Source organism: Coturnix japonica, chromosome 1 (genome assembly GCF_054131305.1).
Source record: "Coturnix japonica strain WE chromosome 1, WE-NBRP24, whole genome shotgun sequence".
Lineage (NCBI taxonomy): Eukaryota > Metazoa > Chordata > Aves > Galliformes > Phasianidae > Coturnix > Coturnix japonica.
Genome location: NC_140663.1, coordinates 63,588,750 through 63,612,593, shown reverse-complemented (window position 1 = coordinate 63,612,593; position 23,844 = coordinate 63,588,750). Strand labels below are relative to the sequence as shown.

At 37.6% G+C, this 23,844-nt stretch overlaps 1 protein-coding gene across 39 annotated transcripts in view; it reads left to right on the top strand.

The window, feature by feature from the left end:
• PLEKHA5 (pleckstrin homology domain containing A5) overlaps positions 1–23,844 on the top strand; it is a 165,350-nt gene that overhangs the window by 2,754 nt on the left and 138,752 nt on the right. For all 39 annotated transcript variants that reach the window (XR_004308041.2, XR_014944588.1, XR_014944587.1 and 36 more), the window contains one exon: positions 186–243. Coding sequence is in view for 32 of the 39 variants with exons in the window: in XM_085543041.1 (XP_085399167.1) it covers positions 186–243 (58 nt within the window). In the remaining 7 variants the exon portion in view is untranslated. The remainder of the gene's footprint in view (positions 1–185; positions 244–23,844) is intronic.

Genomic DNA, 23,844 nt, shown 5'->3' with positions numbered 1-23,844 from the left:
TTGGATTACAGAAGTAATGAGACAGTATTTTGAGTCAATTTAAAAATGCTTGCTTTTGTAGGACTAGAGCTTTCAGCATCCAGAGTAAAGGGACAAATGTTAACTTCATTAGTGTTAGGGAGTAGACCAGTGTAATTAGCTGTGCTTCAAAAGTTAATTACTGTGCTTTGCTACTTGTTTTCCAGACTTACCCACAGGTTGGGAGGAAGCTTACACTTTCGAAGGTGCAAGATACTATGTAAAGTAAGTTGAGAGTTTATCTGTCAACAATTCTATATTTCTGATTAGTATGTCTGAATGCTGCTGTAGTCTTGGACATTTTCCAAACTAAATATAAGTGTTGAGAAGAATTATTGAAGGTTGTCATATGAAGTCCTATGTTAAAGTCATTTTCTATAGATGAAACCATTTCTTGAGTTTTTGTGTTAATGCTTGTAAAGTTGCTTAAAGGTTTGGATTCAAATGCAATTTCTGCTGTGAGTGTGACCAACTGGCAGCAAATATCTGTGCAAGTCAAGAACACGTTGTGTTTCTGTGGATTTGACTCTTATATGTATGCGCTGTTGTGTGGTATTTTCAGAAAGGCAAGATTTTACTTAGTTGCTGGGAGAAGAGTCTCAATCCAAGCCCTGTTCTGTAGTCATTGTTTGAAGCCATTGTGAAAGTTTAATGCAACTGCCTTTGCACATCCCTTGTTTCTGTTTCTAGTATTGATTTTTATTTTTATTTTAAATTTCAGTATTTTTCCTTCAGATTTTAGTATGCTTGAAGGAATGTGTCCATTGTAGTAGAACTGCTGTATGCTCTTTCTGAAAGAGGAGCATGGAAATAGAGCTCCAGTGTAGCATTCCAGAGGTTGTGTTGATTGGATCATCTTAGAAAGTCTGTCCCTCTAGACAGTCAGACTGTCCTTAAGTGGAAAATTCTAGACTGACAGCCATGGGTATTGGTCCAGTTAAGATGCTGTTTTTCTAATGTTTGTCAAGTTGCAGGCTTTACTCAATGCATTCAGGAATTTTTGTTCACTGTGCTATGTATTTAGTTTTCCATTATTCATTCATCAGTGGGGTGAGTTCTGCAAGTTGAAGAGTACCAATAGTCATCAGGCTTTAGGCTTCAGGTAGCTTTTTCTCTTGTCTTAGTGCTGAGGAAAAGGTAGCTGCACATCTAAGTCGCATTGTTAATGTTGTGAGATGGGTTTTAGGCAAGTGTTGCATGGTTTATTTTGCATACTTGTAGGAAAACTGTTAACACTGAACAAAATTCCAAAGGATATACTGAAGAAATTCTTCAAAAACATGACCAGAACCTGCGCCAGGCTCTCCATAAGGGGCCTTTTTGTTACCAGACAACGTGTTTGTTTCACTGTTCTGTTCTGCCTTCTTGTAGCTTACATTACACTGGTATTGTATAACAGATGACAAGAATTGCAGAGGTCTGAGGACAAAAACGTGCTAAGGATTTCACCCTCTGCTGTTCTGTTTGCACTGTTAAATATAGAAGAGTGAAAATTAAAACTGTGTATATAACATAGAAAAGTGTTTTTCTATACCTTCTCATTGAGCAATTTATCATAGAATAAGCCTACAAAGAGAGTATTAGCCATAGTAACTGGAAAATATCAGCTTGGGTTTTCTTTGGATAAGAAAAACTGTGTAAGGACAGCTATTGTAGAGCAGCTGAAGTGTTTATGCATGAATAAACCAAGTGGTAGCTTGTTTGTGTACTCCTCCTGAGATCTTGTGTTCACGGTTTTATCATAACTGTTAAAAGAGACATTAAGTTGATTGTTCTGCTGATAGCCAACACTGAGTAGCTCTGCTTATATTTAAATTTGTGCCACATCTTTGAAAACATGTTGCACAAACAACACTTCTCTGTGATTTGATCGAGGTAGGAGGATAGCAGGGGTAGTGCTGTCAAGTCTGCTGAAAGGTTCAGATGGTTGGACCAGTTTGTCATCCTTAGTTAAATGTGTTTGTTGTTTCACAGGTGTAGCTACTCAGGCTGGGTTGAGGCTTGTGCCTGATGATAGCTTCTCCTTTTAAAGTTCTCCAGCATCAGTATAGCTGAATGCAAGGCAAGATGCAAGAGCTAACACAGACAGGGTGACAACATTATAATCACTATCCTGTGCGGAGTAACTCTGGATGATGTGCTGATTATTATCATTCTGGTTGTCTGAGTCTTAGCTTCCATAGTGTGCCCACATGACTGGGAAGCAGCACAGGTTGTTATGACCTTGTCTACACAGGCATCCCCGCATATGCATTTTCAGTCTGCTTGCTTGAATGTACGTATTTGCTAAATGTCAATGCTTATTACGTAGATCAAAGCAAAATAAAATTATGCTAAAACTAAAAAAATACTAAAAACACGCTCAGGGTTTGGCCTGAAATAAATGCATTGTTTTGAGTTCTGATATGAGTGGTGGAGTTCCAGAGGAATGAATGTTAATGGCACTCTATTGATGTGTTCAACCATGTGAAACTTGGCTGCTGAATTTCTGTAACGTGTCCAGTAGGAGAGTTATATAAGAAGGATAGTCAAGTTTCCTGATCACATAAATAATTTCACCTAGCTTCTGAGCCACAGCTTCAGATATGTGGGTTGAATGAAAATATTTAACAACCTTGCTTTATGGTAACATCTTATGCTAGACTACATTTGAAAATAAAAACCTTTTGAAAATGATTCTTATAGCTCTTTAATAATAGGTCTTCAGTGTTCCAAGTGGGTGTGTCGCTGAATCTATTACTGTGCTTTTTCTGGCTTTGATGTAGTAAACACTGTGTAATCAAATTGGGATAATGTCGAGGAGATAATCGTCATCTAAATCTTAGCATTCCTGGGACTGGCATTTCAAACAAATGACTCAGGAAGCAGACTGCATTGAAATGGGATTATTTTTAAAGGACACCTTATTTTTTCTTATGATGCATGCATTCATGTTCAGAATAAGTGGATACTGAATGGTGACACTCCTTTTTTTCCATAACGTTGTATTTGTTTTGTCTGTAAAAAGGCAGTACATTCTGAAGCAAGGATAGGTTCAGAGTTATTTCTATTGTTGAAGGAGGTCTTAGTTTTGATATAGGGTTATGTTAATAAGTTGATGTTAGCTAGGCCTTTGACTTTCAGTGTTTTGGATCAGTAGAATTGTAGTACTTGATAATGTCAGTGTCTTTCTCCCACGTCTGTCCCCATCCCCTCTAAATGCAGATGATAAAAGGTATTGTTTGTTAGGTGGAATAAACCTAACATTTATTATAACGTCATAATTTTCTTATTAACTTGTACATTTTCTTATCAGATCTGTTTATGATAATTTTGTCTCCTTGAATGTGAGGAAATCGGCTTGTTTCCTTAACATTAGAAGTGTGCATGGGTAGCCCTTTACTTAATGCAAACTCTGTCATTAAACTTCTCTGGAGTAATGTTTGGTTCATAAAATAGCTGAAGTTTCTACCTGCAATGGAGAGCTGTATGATTATAGAATTGAAAAATTCAAGTATGGTCTTTAATGATTACTTTATTATCAGTTCAATATAAAATCCTGTGTATTATCAGGCAAAACACAATGGTATGGAGTAAAGCACCTTAGTTTGAAAGTGATGGTGTAGTATGTTGAAAAACTTGGGGTTTTCCTTTGTTCATAGAGTATTTCAGTGGACTGTTGAATTATGTCCAATGTATTGAGCTCGTTGTGAGCTTTGGAAAACCGAGGGCTTTGTCTTCAGAACAGACAACCTAGCTAGTACTATGGGATGCTTAAGTTACTTAGATTATTTATAAGTGTATGAGGAAATAGACCCATGTGACAATTTAAGTATATTACTTAATAGAAAAGACATACTTGGTCACTGGCTTCAGCTTCTTACCTCTTAAGATTAATGAGAATTTTAGTCCTGATGTTTTTAATTACTGCATCATTGTTAGGTACCGATGTACTTGTTTCTAGTGCTATAAAATTGCATAAATATGTCTTTCTCTGAATTTATATGATATTTGAGTTTTTCATTGGTCTAACCCATGGGACTTCTATGCAAGTATTCTTGGGTAAGCTGTCAAGGTGTTTGGAGTTTGATATTTCTTTGCCTCGTGTAGTGCTGATAATTTTTGGACAGTATGAAAGCTGACTGAAGTCACAAGATGAATACCTTTAAAAACACAAAGATTTAGGAAAATTAAGTCTGGATTATAGAGTTTTGTGTTGAAGGCCATGTTTTCCTGTACTTAGCAGAGAGTTTTTGCCTGTTTCTTGCTGAAGAAAAGCATTGGTAAACTCAGGCTGAAACTGAGGTGAGTTCACTGTTGAATCAAGTAGGTGTTTCATATGCTTTTGTGGAGACTTTCATCAATAGAAATGGCTTTCAAACATGTAGTTTGAAAATTGGGTAGGCAAGAAAAATCTATTAGGCGATTAAATGAGATGAGATCTTTTCAGCCTTGAGTTTCTGTTGTTTACTAAAATAAACTCCTGCTCATTAAGAATTCAGCTTTTGTTTGAACCTTTGTCTTTTATGTGCATTCTAAAGATCCTCTCCCATTCAGCTGAGAAATTCTCCAGAAAAATCAAACAACTAGTCCTGTTTGCAGAGAAGCCCTTTATTGAGAGGCAAAATGGGAATTGGGGGGGGAAAAAAAAGTAAGAACAGATTGTTTTTCTCCAACAGTAAGAGTCACGGTATTCCTCCAAGAAATTTAGTTCTGCTCTGCTTACCTCTGTCACTATTTTGTTAAAAGTTAGGAAAGACTAAAGTTTGCTTTTTCTTTCATAAGACCTCTGGATCAGGTAATGGTCTAGGTAAATGGGTGACCTGCCACATCGAATTACAGCAAATTGATCTGTGCCTTGTACCTTTGGGCAAAGCAGTTTGGAAAAGGAGTTCTTGTTAGGATTGCATGCAAGCCTGCTATGTGTTTTGAGATTTATGTCCTTATTTCACTGCAGTATTTTCAAGAACCAAAATTAATGCAGGGAGCATCCTGCTTGAGATGTGCTTGGTGAAACACCTCACTATATTAAAGCTTCTGCTGAAGTTCTCCCCATGGAAGGGATGAAGCTGTCTTTCTTGGGAGCCCTGGGGAAAGCACACACTCTTGCTCTGTAGGGAAAAGTGGAGGCAGATAGGAACAGAAGGGGAATCTTGCTGTGGGGGAGCTGTGGGATGGGCTAGCTGCCAGGGGGCTGCAGCAGCATGAGTGAAAGGCAGCAGTGGAGTGGGTGCAGTGCGGAAACGTGGAGTGGAGGTGGAAGGGTTCTTGGCACTGGAAGAAATGAGTGTGGGTCAGAGAAGGAGACGGAGGGCTGAGTCCAAAAATTGGCTTATAGAGGAACGCACAAAAAGAGGATGGAGAAGGAAATGTGACCTACTGCAGAAGGCTCAGAGGGTGGGACTACGTGCTGGAAAAGGAGTGGAGACTAAACCAGGCAGAATGGGCAGTTGGCACTGACAAGTCATTAAAAGGAGCTGGGGTGGGAGTTAATTTCCTTGCAGCACACTTGTTGAGAATTCTCCTAGGTGGGAAGGTGACAGAGATGTATCCTACAGAAATGAGCTGTGTGCCCAACAGGGACTGCTAGTCTGCTTATGAACCTTTTTTGAAGTTAGTGTGGCGAGTAGAACATCAAACGCAAAAGCTAAGGATTCTTGTGCTTGTAAAGCTTTTTTTGAGTGTGACATTTTGTGGTTGACGTTTTGAGCTGTCTTGTTCTTGAAGTGTGTTTCTATATTCAGTAATACCTTGAATGCTTTAGTTTTACTAAAATAGACTTGAGACCACGGGAGAAGTTAATGTTGCTTTTTTGTTGTTGTTGTTGCTTCTAAATATTACCAAATTTTAAAATATTTGTAAGAATTAATGGGTAATTACTTTTAAAAAAATATTAAAAAACCTACATAGAATTTGTGAAATGAAACATGGAAATCCATTGGAAAGACACTGAAACCACTCAAGGTTTTTGATAACTCATACGTTGCTAAGCCAACTTCAGCAATTTTAGATCTTAGGGTTTGGAAATGGTAGTATTTCTTTTCTAATTTGGTCTTCATTGGTTATGGAGTTAATAATAGCAGATAAAGATAATGCATGCTTTGTTATTTACTGTGAATTGTTCTGTGGGCTTTCAGTTTTGGTATCCATGCTGTGTGAAGGCTCACCTTCATAGGCTCATAGAATGGCCTGGGTTAAAAAGGACTATAATGATCATCCAGTTTCAACCCCCTGCTATGTGCAGGGTCACCAACCACCACACCAGGCTGCCCAGAGCCACATCCAGCCTGGCTTTGAATGCCTCCAGGAATGGGGCATCCACAACCTCCATGGGGAGGTTCCTCTTCCTCCTCCCCCCAACCATCATTTCGAGCCATTCCCTGCTCCATCAATTCCATGCAGATGCTTTTTCTCTTCCTATCTCAGTCCCTGTGTCCTGCAGTGCCTTGAGCTGAGGGCCACTTCCAATAGTGGCTGAGCTGGCAGCCAGGTACCTCCTGAGCTTTGCCAACAGAGGCGTACAATTGGTGGTCACTATTAAGTGAAACGTCTACAGGTCTAAATTTGACCCAGTGCACAATGTTTTGCTTTTACTTAACGAAATGGTTCATACTTTTTTTTTTTTTTTTTCTTGTGGTCTGTGAGTGTTTTGTTTTACCAGATCAAAACTAGCATCTGTTGTGGTGCTGCACTAAGCCTGTTTTTCTTGCGTATGTTTATGTTATGCTGGCTCTTATTCTAATTCTAATGAATTGCACTTTCATTAAACCTGAGATACACTTTGGCTTGGCAGTTCAGACTGATCATCATTGAGCTTCTTTGTGCATGCGAGAAAGGGAGAAAGCTCTTGCGAAGATTGAGGCAGACGCTGACTAGAAGCACAGCTCCTCAGCTCTGGCTGCTGGGGCTTCAGTCAACGTGGAGCCTGTGTGTTTTTTCTGTGTTTCAGTAAGTAAGTAACTACATTTGAACATCTCTCTCCTCCTTTCTTTACCTTCTTTCTTTTGAATGTGTGGAGACAGCTGCTTTCTTGCCTTTTACTGTAAGGAAGGTGTTCTCTGATGGTGATGTTGGGAAGAGTTTACAGTCGCAGCCACCTTCAGAAGGAGAAGTTTCAGAGCAAGGGACTTGTTCATAGGCAACTCAGTAAACTATTTGGGAAAGGCTCCAACTTCCCAGCACTGAATAGGTCAGGCAGTTTTCGAATGGTTGTTTGTGGTGTTGCATCTTTCTGCTCTGGACATATAAAACTTAAATTGAACACTTGTTTGTGAAGTGGAAAAAAGGCTTTTAGACAATGTTTTGAATGCTTGTGTGGCCTGCAATGCTTGTAGAGCTTTATATAAACAATAATAATAAAAAAAAAGAGTTTACATGTTCAGGATGCTTTAGCAACTTGGTTCTTTGTGGCTTTCTCCATGGTGACTTAGTAAAAGCAGTAAATTGTAAGAAAAGGTAGAGTAACAAGGAACCTGTAGTTTAAAATCTTCTGTGTTTTCTCTAACAAAGTCTACTACAACTTGTATATCGTAGAAATTTGTAGTCAGAGAACTAATTTGTGTTTTATTGTCTGAAAACATTTCAGCGCGTCAGACCAGATATGAGGAATCCTTGTAAAGAAAGGTGTTTCAGGAGGAAATATTCAGTTAACCCTTTGGTTTTAGGTGTCTCATTTGCTATCTTTCAATTCCAGCATTTCAGAGAAACTCAGGTTCTTTACTACTCAGTAAGTAGGACTAATGAAGTTGTGTAAGTTCTGCAAAAAAATGCACACAGTGATACTTTGATCTGAAAAAAATCTATTATTTTGGTGGGTTTTCTTCCTTGTTTAAATCCCACAGACTAAGCAACTGCTGACCAATGTTAGACATTTACTATTCTTGAGAATGATTTTGGGGATCTTTAAAAGCAGGTGACGTAACATCTTATTATGTCCTTCGCTGCACCTGGTTTGTAAAAAGGGAGGAAAGCCATGTCTGAAATAAAATGCAGTGTGCAATAAGTGTGCAATAAGAATAAACAAATAGTGCTCTTAAATCCCAGTGGAGAGGAAAAGTACCTTTAATCTGATTGAATGTCAAAATGGTATCTTGCTCGGGAGAGAAAGCTGTGTAACACTTGTGTTTCTGTGTGGGAGGGAGGGTGTGTGTGTGTGTATATATATATGTCCTTAAGTATATTGGTTGCACCATTTTGTAAGGTTACTTTACAGTTTTCCATATACACAGTAATCTACTTATTTCATCAGAGGTTTCAACTAAGAAGTTTTAAAGTTTGACACAAAAGATTGAAAATGGGAATTACAACCCAAAGCATGTTTTTAAGCAGCGTCATAACATCAAATGTTTATTGTAACAATTCATTTGCATCTTAATCAAGATGTAAGTAAATGTCATTAGAAATTCATATGATGTTCTCTGATCTTAAAATCTCTTATGGTAGAGTTTCTGTTTTTTGTGCTTGGTGTGGGTATCCCCTACTTAGCTCTGATCTGAGACAGTGAAATACTTAATGTTGATAAAGCACGCAAACGTTTCTGTTTTGGTGTGTGCAATTTATAGGTCAACCAGTTAAAGCTAAAGTTTTCTACTTATTATATCCAAATGCTTAAAGCATTCCACCTTTGTGCCAATAGGTTAGGTTGGTTAAATTGAGCCCACAATGTTCTCCGATACAGTGGATTTTATGAGTTTGTCGCTAAAACAGTCCCTTTTCTGGTTGGTATTCATTATTAAAATTGTTTTAGAATAAATTGGAAGAGCTTGAGACCTTGAAAAGTTATGCTTTGCACTGAGGGTCTTGCAGAAGCCGTCTGTAGTGTGTAGTCAGCATAAAAAATTAAAACAAGTGAATGGACTTAGGATTTCTTATGTATTTATGGAAGCGCACCTAGTGACTACAGCTGACTGGTGAACTCTGAGATACTAAGATTTTCTGATCTTTGCCATCTTTCCTGTCTTCTGTTTCTGTCCCTCCTTTTGCTCAACCTCAGATAAATGTAAGCTGACAGTTTTTCATGGCAGCTTTTACTTTGCCTTGAAGTAGCTTGAGATTGAGACTAGGAAGAAGCAGACTGGGAAGAACGATTGCAGTGCTGGAAAAGATGGTTTAACATTTTGTACTGAGCCATGTTTTTCTGCAACTCTTGTCTGTTAGTTCAGTTATTAAATGCAAGGTACTTTGGGTAGTAGAACTAAAAACTTCCCTAGATTAAAACTTTCCCTGCTGTGATTTCCACAAATAGTGTTTAAGAAATGTTTTGCTCTTAAAGAAAATCTGCTTAACTACCTAGATGAATACAATGCGTGGTATGTTTTAAGCAGCTTAAAAGGTGAAGTCTTAGCATTATTTATGAGTGATACCTAGTATTATGGCTAAAGTGACTTCTGTTTAATTATAAATGGAATGAAACAGTCTACTTCAGGCCCTGTCATTACTGCTAATGGCTGCAGACTGAACAACAAACAGGACATATTTCTTTTTATGCCTCCTTGCAAGTCTTCCACCTGAAGTTTCTTACACAGAACACTTCAGTTTGCAGTTTTAATCTATAAAAAGATTTATAGACGTCAAGACACATCTGAATCTTTTTCTGAAAGTGCTCTTTATCCCTGTACCCTGAGCAAAACACAAAATAGATTTTGTAATAGGCTCCGTAATAGAACTCACTCTGTTGTGGATTTTGTTAAACTTCAGGTGAGAGTGCCAAACCTGTCTAACAAGAAAGTCAGGATCTCTGCTGCCTCAGATTGCTTACTTTGTGGTTTCAAACAACAGAAAGTGCTATCAAATTCAGCAGTCGATTGAAATTCCACTGCTTTATCCTCTTCGTTACTTTCTTCTGTGTGGATGCATTCTGCTTCAGAACGTTTTGCAGCTCAAATATGTAAGTTATGTGTAATCTTGCAGTTTTACACATGGGGGGTAACAAGTAAGTAGTGAGACAGAGGTAGTAAAACTGATTTAATCAGTGATGTCCTATTATTGTAGGTGGGGTTTGTTGTTTCACAGCGTTGCATGATTTAAGCTGGGGTTGAAAGACTGCAGCAGCTGAGAAGTTGGAATTACAAGTGTCTAGCTTTCATATAACTCTCTGCAGGCTTTGTTCAATATTTGAATTGTGTTTTTTCTCTTCTCGCCTTTTGGTGATGGTATTTGTAAGTCATTAAAGGAATCAGGGGAGCACTCCAGTCTTCCCAGAGTTTTGATGAATGTTGAAGGTGCTATCCATTTTTAGATACTCATTCTAATCAGTGTTAACTTTTACAACAACTCCTGTTAGTTATTTTATTACTTTGTTTAACATTTTAACATTGGAAATAGGGCTCTCAAAGAAATTACAGAAGTTTTTATTGAAATTTTTCAAGGAAATCAAGAAAATCTGGGTATGCTTCAGAAACTTGCATCACTTATATATACTTGTATAATTTTACAGTACCTTTTATATAGCTCATATAGATGGCAGAGTGAGTACATAAAGAATGTGCACAGCTTTTCACTTGTTTAAAGGTGGTATAAGTACTTCAAAGAAAAACATGAGTAGAATTTGCTGACAGTCTCTTATATTCATATCTTGATTTTATTTTATTTTATTTTTTGCAGCAGTAGAGACCTAAAACGGGACTTGTAATGACTGGGGGGTTGGTGCACATGGGTTTGACTCAGCTGCTGGGTTCAACAGGTGTCTCTTTGAATGGAAATGTCAAAAGGAGAGTATACAGAACAATTTGTGTCTGTTTGTTTTTTTCTTTTTCCCTGCCCAAATTGATGTGAATATGGCAACCACAGCAAGCAATCAAACACAGTGCATGCAAAGCTGTAGCTGGCAGATGTTAATTGGCTTTGAGCAAACAAATATTTTGTCTTCTGATTTGTTTGCTGACTGAGTTGAAATACTTGGCTTTTCACTAGTTGAGAGTCTGCATTGCTACTTTGACAAAAAATGAGGACTTCTTTGAATCAGAAAAGCAAATGTCCCCAGCTCCTCTCTTCAGCTTTGCTGCTGTTTGACTTTGTCTTCTAACTTTTTCTTACATATGTGTCCTTATCATTCACCCTATTGCTTTTCAGTGCTTTCCTGCTTGCTTCTAGCACTAGCAGCTCAAATAGTGTTAGACGTGATCTTCCCCAGTTGGGCTGCATCCCAAACTTTCCTGAGGGAATGTAAATACTGCGAGGTCAGTTCAGTATCAAGTGCCTGCAGCCTGAAACAAACCCTGCAGGATCTTCTGCTACTCAGACAAAATTAGGACCCACTTTGGATACAAAGCTAAATATTAAAGTCAAGACCTTAATTGTTAATCTTATAATTTCCATTTTTTTTTGTTACTTTAATTAACTTTTTTTTTAAATTATTATTCTAAGTTGAAAGCAAAAGAGAGTGAATTGTGAGCACAACGCACTATGGTGTTAACTTACACGTTTTAAAACTTTCATTGCTGGGTTACTGTATGTCTTTGTGAGGTTGTAGTGCAGAGAGGTGGTGTACGTGCATGCGAGCTCACCTGCAGCGTGGCTAAACCAGTGCTGAGTGTTGTACTAATGTATTTCTGCTGGTGAATAAAATGTTCAGCCCATTTGTGTTTCATTCTGTGTTTACCCTCGCTTCTTCCCTCCTCCTCAGAACCGAATGGTGGGGAGAGAGGACTGTGCTAAGCCCACTTAGTGAAGCAAAACCAAATAGCCCTTTATGCCTTTTTTTTGTACTTCATTCAGACCTGCCCATTAAAATCCACCAATCATGATTTTTATGGAGAAGTGCTTTCTCTGTTTCATTTTAAAATCGGTGATGGTTTTTAATTAGCTATACGGTGATTAGAAGTGCTTGCTCATACGTGCTGCTCAGGGCTGGATACAGCCCTTCTTGTTTCACAAGCAGTGGAGGTATAGATTAACAACCGAGTGGGAATGTTTCTGCTTTGTAGTGCTGTCAGTAGGTTGGCCTGGTTCAGACGCGCTTGTCTTCTCAGCTGTTGTCTCTGAAGGACTGGCTCCTATTAGCGTTAGCAAAGGAATCCATCTAATAGATGAAACTAGAACAAAATAAGTTCCGTCTGTTCCACGGATGCCAACAAACAAGTTAGGGATTGAATTGCTCTTTGATATGTTCTTTTGGCCAGACTGGGACAAGACAGACTCATTCTCCATTTTATCTCCAGGTCTCTAAGTTATCATGATAATGTTGCTGTGAAACATCAACAGAAAGTTATGAGTTACAGTTGGGGAATTTTTGCTTTCTTTATATTGAAGCTGTTTTGCTTTTGTGAGAAGCTAAATACTTTTGTGGTCATTAGATAAGTCCAAACTGCTTTACAGTGCTTTTTTAATGTTCCTGGTGAAGTTTTACCAACACATCTGTGGTTTTGTGTGGGAGGCTTTCATGATACTCAGATGAAGAAATACTTGATTATTGAATGCTGCACTTTGATTTTCTTGGTGGATTAAAGTGTATATTGAAACTGATTGTTAGAGGTATTGGTGGAAAAGTACAGGACTGAACCAAGAATAAAACACTTAAAATGGAAAGAATTTCTGTCTGTCTTGGAAGTAAAATAATGCTAAGTTCAAGTTAGTATTATGAAATGCCCCATTCAGAAGCAAGGATAAATGCATTTTTACATTATGGAATGTCAGGCCCTCTAAAGAATGGAACTCAAATGCATTTCTTGAATGGTTTCATTAACACTTAGTTTTGTGCCATTGAACAGCAGTTTTTAGTATGCTGGAAATTATTTGTTTGGAGATCTACTCCAAGTGCTATCTCTTAAAAAGAAATTAACAAAAAGCATAGATACCCATGTGCTGCTACAACAACCATTGAAAATGTTGAAGTGAAAATTCAGGCCGAGAAGCAGTAGGAGCAGCTAATCTGCCAGTTCTATGCTTTTTATTTTCTTTTTTGGGGGGGTATGAAACTACTTTTGATAGGCAAATAAAAATACTGGTTTTGTTGTTGTCTATGAAATGATCTAATAGCCATTTCTCTTTTCCATTTGATGATGGGAATTTAATCGCAAGATCAGAAAAAGTCCACTATGTGTGGGGTTTGTGAAGTTGGTTTGGTTTTGTGTTAGTAGTATTTTGCAACAGAAGTTGAATGCCTGGAGCCTTAGAGCTGAGGAATAAGGATGATGTAAATTCTGATACATGCGTAACTTCAGCATATGAGTTAACTCAGTTTTGGCTGCTAGAACTGCCTGAGTGAATGACACTGTGGCCATTTGTCCATCCAATTCAGTGTGTTTATTTTGGAGAAGATCCAGTGCTGTTGGCTATGAAGTCTACAGGGGAAGGCTGGATTGGTTGGTTTTTATTTTATTTATTTATTATTTCTATTTAATAGAATGTTGGCTTTTTTTTTTTTTTAAATCTTTTCCTTTTTTATTCTGAAGCTTCTTTTGAAGTATTTAATTAATCTTTCTCATGAGGTGTGATGATTAAGCAGATGAAGCTTTAATTATGCACAGGAAACTTTTTTCTTATACATACTGATGTACTTACTGATTTTTCATTTCAGTAAGAAATGAGGCAGTAGTGCTCTCTCAAGTTTGGTTTGAGTTCCTTCTGTCCAGCTACACTCCCGTTTTTAAACACTTTTCCTCAGAAACAGTGAGAAACAGAACAGTTCTGGGGGTCTAAGGATTTTGTAACCTCCCCACCCCATCTGAACTCTCTGGCCCTTAAACATACCCTGGGACTATCACAAGATGCTGGAGCATAGCCTCTGCAGTGATGCCTCTCCACAAGTACTGTCGTTTCTCCTATCTGTATTTCAGCGATTCAGCTCTGCCCCTTAGTATCTGTAGACATAGTACTACCCTTCCAAGCTGGGGATGAATTCATGGAGCTCTGAAAATGTGCTACTGTGATACCAAGAGAGGAATGGCTGCAAGTCAGCATGTGTGCTTCAGATGCTGTTACAAGTTGAGTCTATTTGGCTTTCTCATTTTAATAACTGAGCTGCACCCCATGACTTTGACTTAGTAACCTTAGAGATAAGGGGAGCTCATTGATGATTTATTTTTTTTTCCTTCATGTACTTTTTTGTTTAAAGCCTGAGGGGAAAATGTTAATATATTTTTCATAGGGGTGGGAAGGGGAAGGAGAGGGGGACACTGAACCGAAAGCAACTCATAGTTTCGAATCCTGATCACACTGTAGTCAGTAAAAAGTCATATCTGAGCAACTACTGAAATACTGTGTAAAAATTAAAGACACAGGAAATTATATTGCTGTGGAAAAACTAGTTTGCTTTATTCCCACATGCGCTAATTATCATTGTTCTAAACTAAAACATGTACTTTTCTGCAAGGGATCCTTGTAAGGCAAACATAATCAAGAGGCAGTAAACTCTCTGGTCTTATTTTTAGAGATAAATGGTGCTATTTCTTTGGTTGCATTCCAAGTTATGTATTGAAATGGTAATGGTAAAAACAAACAAACAAGAAGAAAGATTGCTTGACTTAATTTCATATAATGGTACTTAGCACTCAAATAAAAGAAATGGGAGAGGAATCCAGCTTTATAATACATTTCCGTAACATAGCAACTTGGCTTTCAGCTGTGTGTTTAAATGCTTTAGTTTTTCATTTGCATCCAAAACCACTGCTCTTGTTTCTTCACTTTTCAGAGAAGCTTAGCTTTGACCATGTTTTGTGCTGCACAAAATATCATGGCAGTGTTTGTTTCAGATTTTCTTTTGTACTGCTCTGAGCTATTTCTCTATGTTCAGATTTCTCAGTTTCTTTTTGTGCCCCTGGCAATTACACTAGGCCATCATTAGTCCGTAAGCTAAGCTTAGGTAATTTATAAATTAAGTATATATTTATTTGTTCAAGCTGTAACGAATACTGTGGGACAACCTTTGAAGCTGTGATTTTCTTTTCAGCAATTAGCTGTACTCATCTTCCAGCGTTACTACTTCAGGCTATTATGACTCACCTAGCAACATAGTAATGATGAGTAGTGGGCAGACAGCAAGGCATGGTCTTTCCAAAAAGGAAGAGATCAAGTATTTGTTGATGTCCATCAGTAACAATAAACAACCTATTGAGCAATACAAATGTTTTGTGAATTATGTCAGCAAATAACCAGGGAGCTGAGAGGGGGAGAGGCAGCGTGCTGCTGAGTGGGCACTTCTCTTCAAAGTAAACGCTATTCATTAAAAAAAATAAATACTACAGGGAAGATTGCTTTGTGCTTCTGCAGTCGGATATTGGATTAGCTTATAGTCCCGGCAGCTGAGAGGGGAACGATTAATATCCTATATAAAGTTACAGGGGAATTTACATACAATTACTATTTTATTGAGCTTAAAGGAAACAGATGTTTTCAAGATATGACCTGTCTGAGCAGTAGATGGAATCGAGTAATATGAATTCTTCAAAAGCTTTTGCATCTTTATAGCCTGATTTGAGGCAGGTCATGCAGTTCATGTTAAATATTTCACATTCTTTCTTTCAAATAATTTTTTTTGTGTAACCAAATTTAAGCTTCTGTTTGTAGGAAATCATCTTGCTACAGACGTAGATTAAAGGGTTTCATTTTGGTACAAAACTAATTGTTGGTGGAATATGAAGTTAGAGGCCTTCCAGTACTTAAAGGGAGCATATAAACAGAAGGGGAAACTGCTGTTTATGAGGGTGGACAGCAATAGGACAAGGGGCAATGGTTTTAAACTGAGACAGGGGAGGTTTAAGTTTGATATTAAGAGGAAGTTTTTCACACAGGGTGATGATGCACTGGAACAGGTTGTCCAAGGAGGATATGCATGCCCCATCCCTGGAGGCATTCAAGGCCAGGCTGGATGTGGCTCTGGGCAGCCTGGGCTGGTGGTTGGCAACCCTGCACATAGCAGGGGGGTTGAAATAAGGTGACCATTGTGGTCTTTTTCTACCCAGGTCATTCTATGATTCTATGAAGTAGTTTAGCATTTAAAAAACAAATTATAATATTCTGTAGAGAACTTATTTTAACAACTGTTTTTTCCACTTTGCATGACTGTTATTAATTATGACTGTTTCACTGACTTTCTCTTTCTTTGTATTTGCTTAGAGAAGGGGACTTTCCGAAAATAAAATAAGAATGAAGCCTGGTTTGAGTGTTTTGGCTGACTTGTAGTGTTCATTCTTTAGGAAGTGATTTGAAAATTGAAATAACTCCCTTTTAAAAGGTTTAAAAGAAGCCAGAGGTAAAACCTGCAAAGTGTAATCTGCTTCTTTTTAAAGGTAACTGGGAAGAAAATGGCACTCTCACTTTCAGTGCACTGTGTTGAATATTGAATTGAGCAGGAGCATTCAGGCTGGAGGAGAAAATGAGCCCCATATTCCTTCAGACTGGCATTCAAAGATTTCCATACAAATTCTAGTTGGTGCAAGTAGTGATACAGGTCTCGTGAAGCGGGCACTGAAGTTAGGCTGAGCCTTGTTTCTCAGTAACAGTGGGGCTTTGTTACCTGATGTAATTTGGACACCTGCATTGGCAATCTACAGACAATGAATGCTGTTTTACCACTTCAATCTATGGATCCACTGGGCCCTGCAATTTTAGTGGTGTCTTTCTGCAAAATTATCTAAGATATTTTTTTCTTTATCTCCTTTTGAGTCAACATCTTAATTGAATCTTTTATTTCCATTTTGTTAAAGTAAACTTAGGGCAAATGTGTTGTCACCCAGTGAATTTTGTTACTGTTTTAGAAGGGAAGCTCTGTATGTATTTAAAAAAAAAAATAGGCACATGCAGTATGAGAGTATTGGTGTTGCCTTTCCAGTACTCCTGGACATCTGCTGGAACTTACCATGAGGTGCTCAGCATTCACAATGCAGTGGCAGAGCTGTGGAAGCAGAACATCTGTGCTCACCAACCAGCCTTCTGTAACTAGTGCTGCCTGGTCCTTTGTAGCCAGAGTGCAAGAAGTTAGGGCTGCTCCTGCTTATTGCTACTCGCCATGATTTCTTTACAGCATTGGAAGAATCCTAGAATTTTAGGAAAGCACTGGTTGGAAAAATTTTATATGGAACATACGAGAAGAATGTTCTTGCTACTTAGGCGTGTGGCTTGCTTGTTTGTTAGTGTGATGGTGGTCGTGGTTTGTTTGTTTGTGTTTTTGTTGTTGTGCCAGTGCTTCTGGCCGACCTTTATCATCCAAGAGTTTTGAGCTTCACTTTAACAAGATTTACTATTTGAAAAGCAGCAGTACTATCCAAAAACTTGACATCTGTATGATGTTAGGCATATGAATTGCCAGAATATCGTACCCTCAAGATGAAAGAAAATGCAATCTTTTGTTGATGTTTAGCTTAAGTTTTATCAGTTTCATTTAGGGAAAAAAAAAAAAAAGCTGCAACCTTGACTCACAGCATTGAGAAAACACTTTAAAATTAGATACCAGTTGAAAATGACTGCAAAGGCCTAATGTCTAAATAACGTTGTTCCTGTTCAATGTAACTTGAAGCATGAGCATGGCTTTATGCTGTGGTAGTACGGAATTGACAGGAAAATGCTAAAATAAAAAGTACAGAGAAGATTCACAAGAGTGATCAAAGATGAAAGGATGCCTGTAGTAACTCAGTGAGGAATATTGGATAAAGTCTATAGCAGAAAGAAGGGGAATAAGGATTGTTTGTTCACTGCATGTAGCAATAAAAGAACTAGCAGTAGAAACTCAGAATCCAGAGGAGTTGGCATTTGTGCCTCGTTTTGTATTCATAAGGTCTGAAAGATGCACGCACTTAATGAAGGAAGGTGCTTGAAAACATCTCAGAGTCACAGCTCGGGATTTCATGGACTGTAATCTGCATTCCATGACTGAAAGAAAGTAGGTGATGGCATTTAATAATCCCATCTCTGTGGGTCTTACAGTTGCCAAAGCAGGAGATATCACCATACAACTCTTCTGTCCCTGCGGTCTCTGCAAGCTGTTTGCTTCTCATCTCTGCTGGGAATAGCGCACCTATACCTGCACATCTGATCCTTGTTCAGCTACTCTGAAGTAATTCACAACAACAGTAATCGCTAGGTCATAAATATTCATTTACTGGTAATAAATCACAAGAATGTTGTGTTAGTTATGGTTATGCAAATTATTAGGGATAGTCTTGCAGAGTATCTGTGGCTGTTATCACTAAAGCTTTGATGGATGCTGCGTGTGCATAAAATGCTTTATGGAAAAGCTTAATAGTCTAGGTACTGTAATGTACAGGTCTTGATATGAAAATAAACTGTAAACATGAAAGCTTACTGATATTCATTCTTACACTTTACTACATGCAGAGTTTTAGCAACTTGAACATAAAATTCATGGGATCATTAGATGCTGTCTGCCATTTGGGTATTGATTTGGTTTGATGTAATAAATATTTCTCAAGAAGAGGTTTGAGCAAGTGAGAGGTTCTTGGCAAGGAGATTTTAAAGCAGAATTGTTTTTCAGATGGTAAATGGAGTTGAAGTCTTAAAATTGTACCTGTTTTCTGGAATCTTACGAAATAGCTGTAAAGAGCTGGAGATTAGCCTGGATGATACAAGTATGGGGAGGGGAGAGTGAGGCATGTTCAGCAGTCTAATTGATGAATGATTACTTACTGGCAATTTGGATTCTCTTTTATTCCTTCCTTTGCAAAAGATGTGGTTGTTCCACTAAAGCACATTAACATTTGACGGTTGAATTTCTTCAGCTTTAAATCAGTGCCCAATTTGTAAAGAAAACCTTATCCTTTCTATTTGTAAAGAAAATCTGTCCTTTCTATACTGCTGTCTGAAGGAGTAAATTCTTTGGAAAACTTAGTAAGTGGGATATAGATATTGTAGAGCTTTAATCATTGGGCTTGTCTAAAGTTACAGTTGATTACAAAATCAAATGTTTTTGTAGTGGAATTATAGAAATTTATTTGAGCAGTAAAGATGAAAGCTTTGTTTTAGAAAGAACTCAGTGTTGGCCAACTCAAAACAAAAATTCTGTTTCCCTGCTTGCAGCCCGTAGCTCATGTCAGCATGTAGTATTATGAAGTGACGGATGTTCATAAGATCTGAAAGACAATGACTGATCTAATTACTTCTAATAGTAAATCACTGTAAGTTGTATACACCCAACACCTTAAGTACAAGAACTCTCTAATGGAAGATTCCCTTGAAGGATTTGGCTTTTGGGAATCAGTATTACCTTGCATTCTTAATGAAAAGAAAAAACAACATTGTCATTCCTTTTTAAATACTTTGAAGAGTAAAAATGCAGACTTTCTAGCTGGTACAAGTTAGGGTTTTTGCTCTTGAACTTGTATTTGTATGAATAGGCACATTAACTATCTCAATAAATAGGAATGTATTCCAAAACTTGCTGGCCATATCTTTTAAAATATAAAGAGAATGCTATAAAAACTGTCTAGTGTGACACTGTCTAGCTTCCTAATCTAGTATTTATTGGCATTTAATTATTTCCTCTTCTGGCTGGAAAGGAAAAGTACGAGGGCTACTCTGAAAGTAACATCTTTAACAATATGTTGGCTCACAACTTTGGAGGCTGATGTTGGTGATAGGGCCGTAGAGGCTGAACCTTCCCCCAGTATTCCTTTATGTTTTGTTGCTCTATGACAGATGGCAGCAGAGGGGCTGTCTGACAAAATGGTGTCTGACATGGAAACTACTATGAAGCAAAGGTGTGTCACTGAATTCCTCCATGTGGAAAAAATGGTACCTGTTGACATTCGTCAACACTTGCTGAACATTTCTGGAGATCAAAGAGTGTATGTGAGCACAATGAGGCTGTGGGTGGTGTATTTTCAGCAGTGACAACAGGGACAGCAGTTGGCATAAGAGTAGAATCCCAAGTTCTCATTTTATCTAGGAAACTAATATATGAAAGAGTACCAAGTCATAAGAATATTGAACATTGATAATTTATATAATGGGATTTTTGTTCAAGCAGGACTGAAATATGAGAACATTCTACCAACGCTGCCTAAATTTAGTGGTGACAGGAAATTAACCAAGCATTAAAAGGCATTTAGTGATTTTATTATTATTATTTTCATTGTTAATCCACTTCTGAGCAGAGAATAAAAAAACAAGCTGAAGAATAACCAAGTGGATCTTCAAACCTTGGTAAAGATCAGATCTTGCCATGCCTTTCCAGTTTCCATGCTCTTCAATTCGGGCTGCCTTATGACTGCTACTTTGCCCCCCAGAACGGCTGTTTAAATCCTGAAAAACAATAGAAGAATTGTCTGGCAGAGAAGTCAGCAACTAGTGTCTTGGCACTGTCTTCAGCTGGTTAAGCCAGCTTGCTGACAGCAAAAGCATGAGCAGAATGTAGGGAAAAATAAAATAAAATAATCCTGTCGTCCCAAACTGAGTCTAATAGAAACTGCATTCCACTTTGGAGTGTGCAAAATAATAACACATGAAAATATTTTTATTTGCGAATAGGTTCTGTTTTCTTTACAGGTTAATTATCTCTTGTAGTTATTTACGCCTACATCTTAAACCATGTGATGGCACTTCCATATCAAAAATGCTAAATTACTGGCTTGCAGCTACATTTGCTTTGAACTTCTGTTCCCTGCCAAATGTAAAATCAAATCAAATAAAAAAAATGAAAACCTGGTCTTTGCAAAAAGCTTCAAAAAGATGCAGGGTTTCAAATACAGGAGATAACATGAGAAGTGCTTAGAAATTATGTGAGAGGCTTCCAAGTTGCACCTTCTCTGCTAGTTTGGTACATACTTTCTGAAGCAACGATGAATTGGAACTTTTTCAAGTGCTGAAAATACAGGGTTTTATACCAAAAAATTCCAGACAAGCGAATCATGTAACAAATAATCTGATTATGCCTGTACCTGAAGAACCCATAAAATCAGTTACTTTTTCATAACTGTGGTCAAACAATGTGTAGCATGGTTATAGGATTACCAGATCCAAAGATAATGAAGCACTTGAAGGAGAGAGTATTTAGTGGCCCTTTGGAACACTATTATAGTATACGTATGTATTAATGAGTTTAACTTATTTGAAACTAGCTAGAAATGATCGTTCCCTCAGTCCTGTCCCGGTCAGTCCTCTTCCATTAGTGATGTATGTAACCCTTTTCTCTCTAACACCATTAGCAATCTTGTAGTCATATGGCAAGTCAGATCAAACTGAAAAACTGTCTACTGTAAGAGTATTTTTCACTAGGGTATTCGAGCTGGTAGGATGTGTATCATTTTCAGGAAGAGCTTCTACAAGTAGCAGTTTATCAGGCAGTGTAAGCTGTTCAGAGAGAAGCCTTTAATTTTGGCATAGTTCCATCTGCTTTAGGAGGGTTTGCTAATAGTGAAATATTGCTCACTGAACAGCACACCACACAGTACTGCTGTATGGGGGGAAAAAATTCCTACCTAAATTGGCTTGTAGTTTTTATACAGTGTTTTTATGTGTGTACTCAAGTAATGCCAGCTTGGTATTTCCCTGTAACTCATTCCTATTTCTGTTTATATCTAATGTTTCCTTTGGTTAGCTAAAACACTGAGTAGGTGCTGCTTCCAGAAATAAAGATATAAAATAACAAAATAAAATATTCTTTGGAGTCTGCTTTTATGGCTGACTCTAAAATCAGCTGAAGTTTTAGATTCCAGTAGAATTAATAATAGTGACTTAGCTTGCCTAAATGTTCACAGGAATCTGAAGAAGAATGCTGTAATATACATAAATGAGAAGCTAAAATGTAGTTTTGCTAACAGGCATTGATTCAAACAGTGGAATTAACTGTTCTGACCTATCAGGGTGTTGATCTTTAGTATCTAATTAAGTATAATCAAAGTTTTTAAACTCATAGGTACAAGTCTTAAGTTTTTTAAAGAATTTATTTTGAAAGTGATTTTTGTGGATGTTTATTCCTGACTGTCGTGTATCAGTGCATGTGTGTTCATGTGCTTAAAAACGCAAAGCAACCTTTTTGATTTCTGGGATTTTGTACTAGTTTTTGTGTTAAAAAATAAGTCAGATCCTCTCTTAAGCTTCTAGATGGCATCCTAGAAGATTACTAACAATTTCATAAGCAAATGAATGCCAAACTCTTTGAACACGTAAGGATTTTTCAGTCTCCAGGTTAATTATTATATTTTACACACCAGTTCCTAATGAAGAACGACAAGAAAAGGTGAGAGGTCTGTTTGAATAACATGATGCGCATTTGAGATCTTCAACATTCCAGCAAAACCAGGAGAGAATTGACTTACCACTGAAACAGCGGCAAACATTAAAAGAAGCAATGAAGGTACAATTGGGTGGTGGGGCTGAAACCCCAATTATAAAGTAATTGTGGAAGGAATGTTTACCTTGGTTACAGAGGAATTTATACCCTTAGGTGGTTGTTGTACTCATTACTAAAATCAATTTAAAACAACAAAAAACTGTTCACGTGAGGAGTGCAACTCGTCACATTGATGAATGAATGACCATTTCCTTTATTTTATCTGACTTGTTTATAAACAGATTTTTCTCCATATGTGTCTTGGTGTCTTAGTTTTAAAGGAAGAGAGTATATGCCATATTTACCCCACCTGTTATAATAATGCAGCATCAGCACCACAGAAACATGTGTCTGGCAAGGGTATCTCACTTGAATATTAGACATCTTGTCAGTTTTGGTAAAAGAGCTTCAGGAAATGGTTCTGCTGAGAAAAATATTGTCAGAAATAAATGTTCAGTGCAAAACTCTATTATATGAAATAGATTGTTGTTGCCTTTTTCAGTGCTATTTGACAGAGCACTGTCATTTTGTCAGAAGTGGTATGGGCATTTGCCAGCTCTTGTGATAAGAAAATGTAAATATACTCGAGAAGCACATCATCTGTGAGTCACCTCATCTCAGTTCCGGCCCAAAGCTGCCGTGGGGTCTGTCTGTGGAGATTTTCAAACCTTGACTGCACAGCTAGATTGCCATGGATCCCAGTGCCAAGGAGAGGTCAGTTCTCAGTTTCATTCTCTTGAACTAAAAGACGAAACCTTTGAATGTAGAAATTGGTTTTCTCTTGGTGCACCTGGGAGGAAACTGAAGTTGAAATGATTGGCTCATGCTTACTTCAGAGCTCTGGAGCAGGGGAAGACTGAGAGCAAGTCCCATCTCCAGGCTAATAAAAAGCTGCAGTTTGTTTTGGAGTACTGCATTATGATGTGATGGTAAGAGAGCGCTTGAAATTTTTGTGAAGGAGAAAACTCTTTCATATTTGAGTGGATATGATTAAAGGTAAATGCATAATAGTTGAAATGTAGATTAAAATTTAATGAGGTGACTTAAAGTGTCAACTTGCCTTGAATGAGGCTTTTTTGTTTGTGTGGGGTGTTTACTGCTTATAGTATGACCATGTTAGTGGTATGACCATGTTAGTGGTATGACCATGTTAGTGGTCTTCTCCAACCTTAATGATACTATGAATCAAGATTAGCTCTTTTTTTTTTTCATCACTCAGGCCTGTCCAGGACAAATTGTGTTTTTCTGGTGTTGTGCTGTAATACTGATGGAGCAGCAAGAACACATTGGTACTGTACTTTGTGATATGCTTCAAAGTAAACCCCTACAGTGAAGCTGCAGAGCACTATGGGGAGGTGCCTCATTTCAGCCTTGGTGTTGTAAACATGGGTACATGGGCAGGAAAATGTTTCTTAAAGTCATTTTACGGTACAGTGGATGTTACTAGTCTAATATGTCTCAGTTTGATTAATATGGTTGTTTTTGTTTTTGTTTTTTTTTCACATTAATGAATAGGAAACTTGGGATTTTACTCAAAATAGTTTTAATTTTCCTTTGTTTTCATGTTGTTATATTTGCATGTGTATTCATGAAGCATTTGCTATCAAAACATTTTAAAAGGAACT